Here is a 13,988-nt window from a genome sequence, read left to right on the forward strand (position 1 = left end):
CATTTTTGTATTAACCGGAAAAATCATGGCAAATGCTGTCTGCTTCGCTTCGAATGAGGAAAAACTCATTATTTATGTCTTTGACACGAAATTTTTCCCATATAATCATGGATTTATGGAAAAGATTATTTTTTGGACCCTTTTGACCATTTAAATGTATGTAAACACGATATACTCTTTCTTAATCCGAACTTTGAAAATGTGATCGTCAGCATCGGGAAAATCAGCTATGGGCAGTTAGAGGTTACGCGGCGCCTGTCAAAAGTTTTTCGCCGTGTAAAACCTCTAACATTGTTGGAGTAGGGTAAAACCTTAAAAATCCTTCTTCTACCATAGGGATTAAGGGATTTTATCCTAATTTAGTCTGGAGCATCCTTGGGCCAAGGGGACTCAATTTTGTATAAGCAGTGGGTGTGGTCTCCCAGGGGGCATAGGGGTTGGGCTCTGTTTGAAGTTTGTTCTCGCTATATCTCAAATACTGGATGGATCTTTCCGAAATTTCATATGTATTTACATAACCTACCATGGGGTGCTATATCTTTACTTCATACCAATTATTTTTAACATATTCAGGTGAGCGATACGGGCCCTCTGGGCCTCTTGTTAACGTTTGTTTTCGAGGAATAAACCTTTAACACAAAGTCATACTTAAAATTGTTAAACGGTACCATACATTTGTATGGATGCTTATTTCAAACTTGCTTCCTGTGTTTATACAGGAAAATGAAACGTTAAATACCCTAGCAGGCATTTTTTTACCTTCTTAGTTCCTTTTGTTGCTGTTGTTGTTTTGTTCATTTTCACTTTATTTCTTGCAGAGTAAACATACAGAAATGAAGAGAAGTCACCTAAACAGATGTTTCATCTTGCTTGTGACCGCCGGTCTAGCACTGTTGTTCATAATGCACAACAGAATATCCCTAAAAGCATTCAGAGGCATGTATATGTACCATTGTTAGTTACGTCAATACCTAAAGAGATACTTAAACGTTACAGTTAAATTAATTTGTTGACGATGGAAAGATAAACATTATTTGTAGGATACATTGATAAATAAATTATAATATTGAAATGCATTTGTTTTGAAGAAATGCCGACCAAACTTGAAATCATTGATATTGAACATTTTTAGGACAATCTAATAAGAATATGTGAACATGGATAACACACACGTTTTCATCTCTGAGGTTGCGCAGAGCACTAACAGGTCTTAGAGGGTACTACCGTCTCAGTACCAACTTCAATACAACCTGCATTACATTTTTATTCAAATCGATCAAAATTGATATTTTACCTGAGATGTTTCTAATGTAGGTTTACACTTGTATACATTGTACAAAATGAGCGAGGTTTCCTACATATTGTAAACATGTCAAGTTGTAGCGCTCTCGCAAAAAAAACCACCTAAATTACTAGTACTGCTAAATTGGTATGAACATTTAATAATAAATATGATAGATTGGTTAATAAAATCTGATTAGTTGTTTTTCGTTTCTTTTCAGGAAACATGTTATCTAATCCGCCAGGGAATTTGAAGCATAAAATGAGAGTAAAGGTTAGTAACTGTCTCGATATAATGTTGATAAAACATAACATCAGATCAATATCTCATTTTAGACATCTAACAAACTATTAAAAGTTGTAACGCTAATAATAGATACATCATTGGGCTACCAAAAAATGATATCTCATTGCAAAAATTACCTACCATATTTTTAAATTGATTTTTGGTATAAAAAAAAATGATGTGATATTAGAAACGAATTTATATTGAAAAGCATTATAGCCATGTAGAAAAAACCCATTTCTTTTTGTCGTATTAATAACTCGAAATTTCGAGTTATTATACTGAAATGTCGAGTAGATAAGCCGAAATTTCGAGTTATTATCTTAAAATTTCGAATCAATGACACGAAAAAACGATTTTTTGTTCTACATGGCCCCAATGCTCTTCCGTGAATTGACCACACCATAGCAACTTACTCTGTAATTCTATCAAGGCCAATGGTCTAAAGGACTGCTACGGTTAAAACTTTTTTTTGTTTAAAAAGATGTGTCCGTAGTTTTCGAAATGGGGAAGACAATCATCAGCTATAACGAGTCAGTTATCTTAGACCTGTATATTTCAAGTGTCAGAAGACCTAAGTTCATGATACTTGACTCTCTTCTCCTGGATTAACGAATTATGAAATATTATAAAAATTCTCGTTGTCTACTTTTAACGGAACAGGATAGAATTATGGTAAAATCTTAAAACATAACTAGATTTGATCAAGATCAAAACACGGGATTTCCAACAGGAAAATGATCAAAGATATGCTCTCGGACTGACGATCGCTTCCCTTCTTTGACCAACCTTACCATAGGGTCAAGTTATTTCTGAACAGTCAGTATTGATAGAAAGTTGTTTAGTGTTTCAATCTTCCGTCCCCCTTACCTTTGTGGGAACATTATTACCTTTGTGGGGACGTTATTTACTTGAGGTACGTAGTTGTGAATGTCACCTCTGTTATTTGGACCCAGCGACACCAAACCCCAGTTTACACAGTGATAGTCCTGGGGCAATGGTGATTGACAGCTCTGTTATTTGGACCCAGCGACACCAAACTCCAGTACACACAGTGATGGTCCTGGGTCAATGGTGATTGACAGCTCTGTTATTTGGACACAGTACACCAAACAACAGTAGGTAAGATGATAGTTACACAGGCAATGGTGATTGACAGCTCTGTTAATTGGACCGAGCAACACCTAAGTCCAGGACGGACAATGTCTCATAGAATGTTGACAATTTGGTAAAAGAGGTTGAGTTTTCTGTTCGAGTTATTTCCCTTTGTACAGTTTGACGAAAGTATTTTGACCATTCTTGACCCCTGTGACCTTGAATGTCAACTCTCTAGGCCTTAAGAATACGGAGGAGAAGAGATTTAAGTGGTTTTTTTTTGAAAATTTGAATTTTGGCGGGAAAATGAACATTTTTCAAAGTGGCATATCTTCGTCATTTTTTATGCTATGACTTTGAAACGTTCACCATACCATCCTTAGATCGAACTCTTTTAGTTATGATTTTTTTTTTACAATTTTTGAGATTTTCATTTTTGACCTACATATGACCCCATATCGAGGCCTTGAACTTGATATATTCTCTGATAACATGTCATGGTAAAAAGTTAGCCCCGACCAAGGTCTACTGAAGTATGCAAGCGCACATTCAGCTTTTAAAGTTATGGACGTTCGAAAAACGTGAAATGAGATTGTTACAGATTCATGTTGATGCGGATGTTTACCAAAGTGGCCGAGGAAGTGGTAGTATGAGTTAACATAGATTTTATCTTCACTGGACGAATGACACAATGTTTTCCGTAAATAGATGATTTTACATGAGTATCAATGTCAAATGGAATTTATTAAACGAGTTCAATATTTTGATATGGCCCGAGTCTGTAAGCGAGTGTCGTTGCAAATTATTAAACGAGTTTTATCAACTATGGCATGGACACGAATGTAAGATTCAATTTATCACATAACATTCATAATTTGAAAAAAAACTCAAACACAATTATTTTGTTCTCGGCTGACTTTTTATAGTTAAAACCAAAGTATTCCGATCATAGAAGGGTTGTTCCGCGCAGTGCAAAGAAGTTCCATATATTTTGTCTCTTATTTAAGAAAAAAGAAGTTTTAAATGCAACGAAAATAAAAATAACGAAATAGGCATTTCAAATTCATTTAAAAATGTGTGATATGGTATATTTAATAAAAATAATACCTGTAGTGGCATAGGGATATGTTCCCACGGTTTTGACCAATTAAGGTTTTATTACACATGTGTAATACCATATTTATAACATGACCGTATGGCATAGTAAAATGGGTCAGTCTTATGATAAATATGAATATGATAGTACGTTTTTGCCAACGCTTTAAGCATGCTAGTGATAGCATTTCAGAAATTACTCATGCATTCATTGCAATCTTTATTGTGCAGGTACTGAAAGTAAATGTTATAAAAAATAAACAAGTTTTTGTTGTGAATTTACAGATGTAGATCTTTTGTCATTTGAAATATACCTTTTTCATAATAAATCTTGGTGAGAGTGGGTTGACAAGATACCAAATACGTCAATAATTGAATTAATAAACACGTGATTTGCTTATCTATTGGATCGCTGTCTTTATAATGTCATTGACTGTATTTAAATGTAAACAATACTTATTGCCAAAGTATACAAAGTAAACATTAGCTGCACTCAGTTCAAAGAGTCAATCATAATGGATTTCAAGTTCAAATAGGATTTTTTGGCACAATGCTCAATTTTCAATTTCCGCTAGCCCCTGGCAGGCTTCAATTGATAATTGCCACGAGTTTGATAATATTATATCCAGGTTGACGTACGACCGAACGAGGCAAGTATTATATTGTTCGGACGCTAATTGATATGTAGTTCCATTAAATTACATATTTGGCTTGAGGATATTATTTCGAACAATACATTTCTTGTTCGCTTACAATTCTCTCACAATAAGACGGAATATGGATTGACGTATATGGGCGCTTACGACACACACCTAACACACATCTTTTATTTTAAGGATCTCCGACCCACTGCATGAAATAAGAAATTCCATTGTTGTTTAGTGTACATGAAGTAACCCCTTTACAATTGTATTTTCTCGTACCTATAACAGAGTTATCCCACGTCATAACCCATGCTAGATTGTTCTATCTCGTCCGATCTGTCTGATACCTTTACATAATATATCTTACACTACGATGTATTCATCTGCACGGTAACGGCTTGAACTTCTCATTCTGCATCATAAATATTCTGTTTTGTCGTTATATGATGAAGTTGTTGGATATTTGATGTTGTAGATAAAATATATTCTACACTGTGAAATACGTTGTCTTCTTTGTGAGGACGGACTAGCTTATTGTCTTTTGCAAAATTTAATAGATTTTTTTCTAACTAAAAGGTGCGCGAAAAAAAGATACCTGTAACTGAGCAAGATCGGGTTATCGCAGTCCCGGGCTAAGAATATGTAACATTCCAACCTCGGCTTGCGTCTCGGTTCGGATTATGTTACAGAGTCTTAACCCTCGACTGCGATAACCCGATCTCGCTCATTTACAAGTAAAATATTTTATTAATCTCTTTTTAGATATAATTGTAACAAAAGAGAGCTAAGGTGTAAGAGGTAAGCCGCGCTTCTTAGTTTGATAGGATGTCAGGGGTTATAGCGACTGATGATAGGAAGTAGTTCAGGGGTCATAGTGACTGGTGCTTGGATGTCAGCGGTTATAGCGACTGATGATAGGAAGTAGTTCAGGGGTCATAGTGACTGGTGCTTGGATGTCAGCGGTTATAGCGACTGATGATAGGAAGTAGTTCAGGGGTCATAGTGACTGGTGCTTGGATGTCAGCGGTTATAGCGACTGATGATAGGAAGTAGTTCAGGGGTCATAGTGACTGGTGCTTGGATGTCAGCGGTTATAGCGACTGATGATAGGAAGTAGTTCAGGGGTCATAGTGACTGGTGCTTGGATGTCAGCGGTTATAGCGACTGATGATAGGAAGTAGTTCAGGGGTCATAGTGACTGGTGCTTGGAGGTCAGCGAACTTTGAATTTGACATATTCTCTGATAATATGTCATGGAAAAAAATAAGCCCCGATCAAGATCTACCAGAAGTATGAAGCGGTCAAGCAATACACCGAAATTTTTCGAAGTGATGGTCGTTCAAAAAAATACGTTTAAAAAACTCTATTTATAGATCTGTAACCTTGACCTTTGACATTATGATCATGAATTTGTTCGCATACCATGTGTTCGTTGTCCTCTAATACAAACTGAAATATGAACGTTATATCTTTATTCGTTCTTGAGATAGAGTGTCCACAAGATCATTTGACCCCTGTGGTCTTGAATGTAGGTCAAGGTTAATGATATCCGATAACTTTTGTAGGCAAGGCTACATACTATGGATGTTCCAAATATCAACTCTGTATGTGTCTTGATGATGGAGAAGAAGAGATTTTAGTACATTTTTGGAAATTTTGAATTTTGGCGGGAAAACGAAATTTTCAAAGTGGCATATTTTCGTCATTTTTGATGCTATGATCTTGAAACTTTGGAAATACCTTCATTAGAACATTTTCTTTGCGATGTGATAAATTAAACTTATTATTATTTTTTCATTTTTGACCTATATTTGACCCCATAGCGTGGCTTTTAACTTGAGATATTCTCTGAAAACATGTCATGGGGTAAAAGTTAGCCCCGACCAAGGTCTACCTGAAGTATAAGGCGTTAATGCAGTACAACGAACGGTTTTAAAGTTATAGACGTTCGAAAAAGGTTCAATAATTCTCTATTTATATATCTGTGACCTTGACCTTTGGTGTTACGATCGTGATTTTGTTCGGGTATCGTGAGATCGTTGTCCTTTATCATGTACTGAAATATGAACGTAATATCGTTGTTCGTTCTTGAGATAAAGTGTTTACAAGATATGTGGAAATAATCGTAAGAAAAAACAGAATAATATCAATAGATATTTCCATTCGAAATGGAAATCCCTAATTATTTCAAAAACAGAAAACGTTAAAAGCCAAAATATTTTGAATGGTTGTGTTACAGATGTACTCTTCTATTGTTTAAATAACGCTCAAGTTCAAATTATGATCAATTTTAAAAGCAAACACGCATCTGAAAAATATGTCAAAACCTAAATGTCTGTTGTTTGTAGAATAGTTTTATAATAATTTGAAAAAATGACGAATTCGTTGGCATTCTTGAAAATGCGATTTTCTTATGTTTCACAAAAGGCCATAATGACACCTTTTTTGGCACTTAAACCTGAAATGTAGCAAGTTCATTTTTTTCTGTACAACTTTATAATGTTCAATATGATAAAAATAATATGCAACAAAGTGGAAAATTATACATTATTGGTGTTATTGTTTTACGTATTTAGTGTAACTAAAGCACTTTTGAGTTTTACCCCGAAAAATGTGAAAAATAACAAAATAATAATGGGACAAAACAGAAGCACACTTTCCCCCATTTTTGCGCCTGTTTTAGAAAGAGAAACGCAATTTCTTTTGATCTATTTAATATTTTTCTTATCAAAGCGTTAAATCTGCGAAAAATAATGAAAAAAATAGTGTTTTTATAAAAAAAAAAAATGCGGGGTACGGGTAACTGAAATCGCTTTTCTGTGTAAAAAGAATAAATTTAAGATATTATGCTTCATGATTTAAAAGAAAATACTAGTTTTATCAATTCTGCAAACATTTATATATCTGATAAGATTGTATGAATTTGTTCTGCAAATCGTCAAAACCAAAAATATCACCTAAAAACATATATCATGTTAAATTGGTATCTTTGACTGATCGTAGCACAAAACGAACACACGGACATGGATCTTTTTCATTTTCTACTTTGCCATTTACTCCTTCTTTCAAACATGCATGTAAGAAAAATGTTTAATACACAAATTATTTTACTTCCCAGAGGAGTACACCTGTAACAACAATGGACACATTTCTTAGCAAATTTTGAAGAAGATGAAACTGGCAGAGAAAATAAGAAAAAAAGACTTGAGTATAATTATCATAACGAAAAGAAAAAAAGTCGAATATCTGAAATGAAAAATAACTGCAAGTAAAACAAACATAGGAAATTAGAAAAAAACCTCAGTAAAATATCCATAGCGAAAAGTAGAAAAGTCGAATTGCTATTGTGAAAAAATAAAAAAGTAAAACAGTCATAAAAAATAAGAAACAACCCCGAGTGGAACAGCCATTGCGAAAACAAAGCCCCAAAAGTACTACGAAAATAACCGAGATTAACAGCTACAGAGTAAAAAGACTAATAAACAAAACTGGGAAAATACCAATATGAACAATAACAGAAATAAACCGAATAAAATATCCATAGGGGTGAAAAACCCGAGTTATATTAAATTTTCTTATACGGGTGAGCTCATCATTTCGATCAGTTGATAAAAGCCAGTGTTACAGTGAAATTACGTGGAGTTTGTGTCTCGACTTATTTTTACTCTAACACATACCAAACGCTGATCTAAATGTGTTTTTTTACTCTAACATATACTAAACGCTGATCTTAATGTGTTTTTTAATCTAACATATACCAAACGCTGATCTAAATGTGTTTTTTTACTCTAACATATACTAAACGCTGATCTAAATGTGTTGTTTGTTTACTCTAAAATATACTAAACGCTGATCTAAATGTGTTTTTTTACTCTAACATATAATAAACGCTGATCTAAATGTGTTTTTTTTACTCTAACACACATATATACTAAACGCTGACCTAAAGTGTTTTTTTCAGAATGCTAACACTGTGTGTACGCAGTGTGACATTGTTTTTTTCAGTGTTTGACAACAATGTGTGTTCGCAGTGTGACATTGGTGTTCAGTGTTTGACAACAATGTGTGTACGCAGTGTGACATTGGTGTTCAGTGTTTGACAACAATGTGTGTTCGCTGTGTGACATTGGTGTTCAGTGTTTGACAACAATGTGTGTTCGCAGTGTGACATTGTTGTTCACTGTTTCACAACAATGTGTGTTCGCTGTGTGACATTGGTGTTCAGTGTTTGACAACAATGTGTGTTCGCAGTGTGACATTGTTTTTTCAGTGTTTGACAACAATTTGTGTTCGCAGTGTGACATTGTTTTTTCAGTGTTTGACAACAATGTGTGTTCGCAGTGTGACATTGTTGTTCAATATTTGACAACAATGTGTGTTAGCAGTGTGACATTGTTTTTCAGTGTTTGACAACAATATGTGTTCGCTGTGTCACATTGGTGTTCAGTGTTTCACAACAATGTGTGTACGCCGTGTGACATTGTTTTTCAGTGTTTGACAACAATTTGTGTTCGCAGTTTGACATTGTTTTTTCAGTGTTTGACAATAATGTGTGTTCGCAGTGTGACATTGTTTTTCAGTGTTTCACAACAATGTGTGTTCGCAGTGTGACATTGGTGTTCAGTGTTAAACAACAATATGTGTTCGCTGTGTGACATTGGTGTTCAGTGTTTCACAACAATGTGTGTACGCAGTGTGACATTGTTTTTCAGTGTTTGACAACAATGTGTGTTCGCAGTGTGACATTGTTTTTCAGTGTTTGACAACAATGTGTGTTTGCAGTGTGACATTGTTTTTCAGTGTTTGACAACAATGTGTGTTTGCAGTGTGACATTGTTTTTCAGTGTTTGACAACAATGTGTGTTTGCAGTGTGACATTGTTTTTCAGTGTTTGACAACAATGTGTGTTTGCAGTGTGACATTGTTTTTCAGTGTTTGACAACAATGTGTGTTTGCAGTGTGACATTGTTTTTCAGTGTTTGACAACAATGTGTGTTTGCAGTGTGACATTGTTTTTCAGTGTTTGACAACAATGTGTGTTTGCAGTGTGACATTGTTTTTCAGTGTTTGACAACAATGTGTGTTTGCAGTGTGACATTGTTTTTCAGTGTTTGACAACAATGTGTGTTTGCAGTGTGACATTGTTTTTCAGTGTTTCACAACAATGTGTGTTTGCAGTGTGACATTGTTTTTCAGTGTTTGACAACAATGTGTGTTCGCAGTGTGACATTGTTGTTCAGTGTTTGACAACAATGTTTGTTTGCAGTGTGACATTGTTTTTCAGTGTTTGACAACAATGTGTGTTCGCAGTGTGACATTGTTGTTCAATGTTTGACAACAATATGTGTTCGCTGTTTGACATTGGTGTTCAGTGTGTGACAACAATGTGTGTTCGCAGTGTGACATTGTTTTTCAGTTTTTGACAAGAAACAGTCGAAAATCGTTACTATCTTCACCTTATAACGAACGTTATGATAAAAACGTTTTCCGCATCTCGTTTATCTGTCGCATAAAATTTAAAATATTTATTTTTTAATTTTTTCTTTTAATTTCAGGGAAAAAATCTAACCAAAGACAGTTTCTTGGACTCCGGAATCCATCAGAATGCTATGATGCCTTTAACTCATTCATCCCTGAAGACACATTTGAACACTTCTAATTCAAAGGTTGGAATAGTTCATTATGAAATTACAGAGGTAAATGACCTTTTAGAAAACAATGTTATAGTTCAATGATAGTTCGCTTCTACTGTAATAGTAAGGCACATACATTGAGATAGGTCAGTTTACTGCAGTTGTATTTTATCCTAGTATATATGTTTATGTAAATATATACATCACCGTTTCCTCACATCTCTATCAACAAATACCCATATATGAAGTAGTACAACATGTTTGCAAATGTGCTAATTAACATTATAAAATAATAACGACATACAACATTTATATAGCGCCATTTATAATTTGTAAAATTACTCTAAGACGCTTTACAACACATGAATAACAGTATATTCCTACAGTGACGGTTAAGATAGAACGGCTTTTACATGCTATTTCAGAATTGAGATGTCATACTTACCATGCTAACTGAACTCATCATATTTTGCAGACAGATTCTCGTTATTCTTCGCTTCTACAAGTAGTTTTTTCATTTTACTATGTAAAATATATAGAGGAAACTATTTACGTAGACAATTGTATATCCTTCATTAAAGCTAAAGCAAACATTCGGTATCCGATGTCGCCTCACGGTATCTAATTACTAGACAATCTTGTAGTGTGAAGGTTTTGCAAAGTATTTTGATTTTAATGTATACATCTGTTTTACCATATTTTTCTTGCTCATCTCTTGCATCCTTTCCTTTTAAATTCCATCAGCAAAATAAGTGTTTGTGGTGTTGGCATCATCATTACCCGGATAATTTGTCATACCTAAAACACAGTGGTTAACGGCGTTATCTACCCTGGCGTGCTGAATCTGTTTCCAAACATTAAGGGTGTCGTTCCATGTATGTGTATTAGGTTCATCTTGAAATAAATGTAAAAAGGTTCATCTTTTAAGATACAAGGTGGTAGACTCTGATCTGCTGATGGACTTCTTAGTCTCCGAAGTTTCCCGAACTTTGATGGCCTCAATTATCTCAGTTGAGTAGTGGCACGGATCTGAGCATGCACAATATACTCGTTAGTTATTAATATGCAATGAGCCAGTGCTCCTCTAATATTTTAAATTCGTGTTATAAAGGGGTTTTGCACATCTCCCCTTCTGTTTCAACAATAGTTAAGATTAATTTGGAGTTCCAACGTTTCGGCTCCTAGCATCACCGATGAGTCCTAGAAGGACGAAATAGATGTATGGTGCAGAGTAAATACTTTTGGTGTGCTGTATCTATTATCAAATCATAAAGGTGCAATTCAATGCGTGTATCTTGGGTTCATCTTTCATATCTAAGTTTTAACACTATCATAATTCATTTCTCCAGATGTTGATATCATGAGAGCTCTTTTCTCCAGATATTTACATCATATAAGCTATGTTCTACAGGTGTTCAGTGTGTTAATCTCTTTTAAAATGTTTGACAATATCAGTTATATTTTTTTTTATTTTATTTTTTTGATATATTGACAAAATCATAGCATTTTTTCACTGTGTTGGCAATATCATATTTTCTTTTGCACCGTGTTGACAATGTCATATTTTCTTCTTATGTGTTGTAAATATCATAATTTTGAATCTAAATGCCCTATAGCATATCGCCAATACATCTTTAGAGTGTTTAGTTTAATACAATAAACAGTGTATCTTTTGTTTATTTAAACAGGAAGATGAGGATAGTTTTGAAAAAAGGCGGGACCATCTACTTGAAGTCTGCAACTCTAGTTTCGTTGATAAATCGGGTCAAACATTTCCGAATGTGAAAAGCAAGTACCTCTTGTACGATTCTAAACATAACTTTGTCTTCTGTATGGTACAGAAAGTAGGCTGCACATTCTGGCGACGAGTATTCTATTCACTAAAACACAAGGAAATTTCAAATATATATTCCATTAATAATCATAAAGTCCATGATAAACATATTCCTACCTTAGGGCAGTTCGATGTCATTGAAGCCAAACGTGTTTTAAGATCAGCAACAACGGCAATGTTTGTTAGAGAACCTTACGAACGTGCTTTTTCTGGATACTTAGATAAGCTTCACACAATAAATCCTAATTACATGAAAAATCTTGGGAGGCCTATCATAAAAATGATGAGGAAAAATGCAACAACTAAAAGTTTAAACTGTGGTCATGATGTGACATTCACAGAACTGATACGATATTTAGTGGAACAGAAAAGAAATGGTCAGCTACTAAACATCGATCACCATTTCTCACCTATATACACTCACTGCTTACCTTGCGATATCAAATACGATTTTATAGGTAAAATGGAATCTTTTGACGAAGATACGTCATATGTGATGAGTAAAACCAACATGTTTCAGAATAAATCAATTTCAATGTCAAAAAATGCCTCTATAATAGATGACCTATACACTAAGATGATAGATGCGTTTAACGCTCAGAAAACAATGTCAGATTGTATGACCTTGAGAGAGATGTATGGTCGTGTTTGGAGGACACTCCAACTTCGTGGCTTAGTGAACCCGGATGTACCGATGCCCGATTCTCAAAACGTTACCTTGGATATGATGCTCCGCGAGGCGGTCAAGGTCAGTGACCCATCACGTGTGTCCGAGTACAAACACGAAGGGTTTGTTAAGATGTATAAAACTGTGGACAGACAGCTACTGCTAGAGTTTAGGGAGTACGTTCTGAAAGACTGTAAACTATTCGGATATGACGATAAACCTCCAGATCTATTTTCATGGCAACGATAAGATATGTGTGTGTTCGATATCTGTTATGGTATTGTGAGAAAACAGGTAATACTAACCTAAATGTTTTTATGCTCTCCTTGTATATCCCTTTATTGCCAACTTAGTATTATATCGGCGTATGTAGCAGCTATCACTGGTGTAGGGTATTTGCTTAGTCGGATGTTTGCTTTTGAGACGACCGGATTTCGCCGGAAATTGGAATGCACAGAGATCGACAACAAAGCCAGCCATACAAGGAGGGACATTATTCCTACACAAGCGCCGACCATCAGTGCTGCCCATGTACTGAAATCAGCACAACCATGTTAGGGAACGTTATGATAGACTTAAGGGTGTTGTTAGCTCAGGGGGGAGGGGTTGGGTATCATTGATGCACGTATCATTTATCATGTTTTAACGACGAACTTAGCCGTGGTTTATCAAATAAACATCAGTTAACTTTGGACAAGGTGTTGATTCTTTGGAATAACCGCGGGTCAGTTTGTTGGTAGGTTTGGAAAAAAACCTAAATATAATACGATTCCTTTCATCTGGATAGGCTCTCCGCTCGGAGGTCCTATTCCCATTGCTTCAATATACTAAGGATTTGATACATATACTAAAACACAGTTTTCATTATATTAAGCAAGCAATTTGTGTAATCTGTGATTGTATGTAGATAATTGGCAAAAATCACGGCGACATTAATAACAAATCTGACTATTAATAACTAAGCGAGGTTCCATGGAGAAAATTTAAAATTATTCATTTAAGATACTGAAAGAACAGAACAATTACCTAGATGTATTCAATATTTTCCGACAATCTCGTCGGAGTCCATTCCCACAAGACATTGTATGATGCGAGTAAACATCTAAGAAAGATGCAAAAAGAAGCCCCTGAAACTTGTCATGGTCTTCAAGGCGTGAAACAAATGATCGTAATTCTTGTAAATACTTTTCGAAAAGTTTCGAAATGTGTTTCAAATCCTCGAATAATCATGATTTTATGTATTATCTTTAAAATAACAGTAAAGATGATGATAGTTAGTAGAACTACAAAATTTAAGACAAAATCAAACAGGAAACGCAGAAATGCAAGCGAAACTCATTGGAACGTTAGGCAACAACGTAACCGGAGAAGATCATACAGATGTGTGACCGCACACCGCACCAAAAATAGCGTGCGCACATCGTGCATACATCGTGCACACCGTCCACACATC

General features: G+C 35.0%; 1 protein-coding gene across 1 annotated transcript; it reads left to right on the forward strand.

Moving 5' to 3' along the window:
• Positions 1 to 10,061: 10,061 nt before the first annotated feature.
• Positions 10,062 to 13,213, forward strand: LOC110452331 (carbohydrate sulfotransferase 11-like). Its single transcript, XM_021500780.1, has 2 exons — positions 10,062 to 10,097; positions 11,723 to 13,213. The coding sequence occupies exon 2, from the start codon at positions 11,867 to 11,869 to the stop codon at positions 12,782 to 12,784; it is 918 nt and encodes a 305-aa protein (XP_021356455.1). The 5' UTR covers positions 10,062 to 10,097; positions 11,723 to 11,866; the 3' UTR covers positions 12,785 to 13,213.
• Positions 13,214 to 13,988: the final 775 nt, after the last annotated feature.

Source organism: Mizuhopecten yessoensis, unplaced genomic scaffold, assembly GCF_002113885.1.
Source record: "Mizuhopecten yessoensis strain PY_sf001 unplaced genomic scaffold, ASM211388v2 scaffold6625, whole genome shotgun sequence".
Classification (NCBI taxonomy): Eukaryota; Metazoa; Mollusca; class Bivalvia; order Pectinida; family Pectinidae; genus Mizuhopecten; species Mizuhopecten yessoensis.

Coding starts and splice junctions, on each gene's coding strand:
- LOC110452331 (XM_021500780.1), top strand. CDS start 11,867: ATGGTACAGAAAGTAGGCTGCACATTCTGGCGACGAGTATTCTATTCA.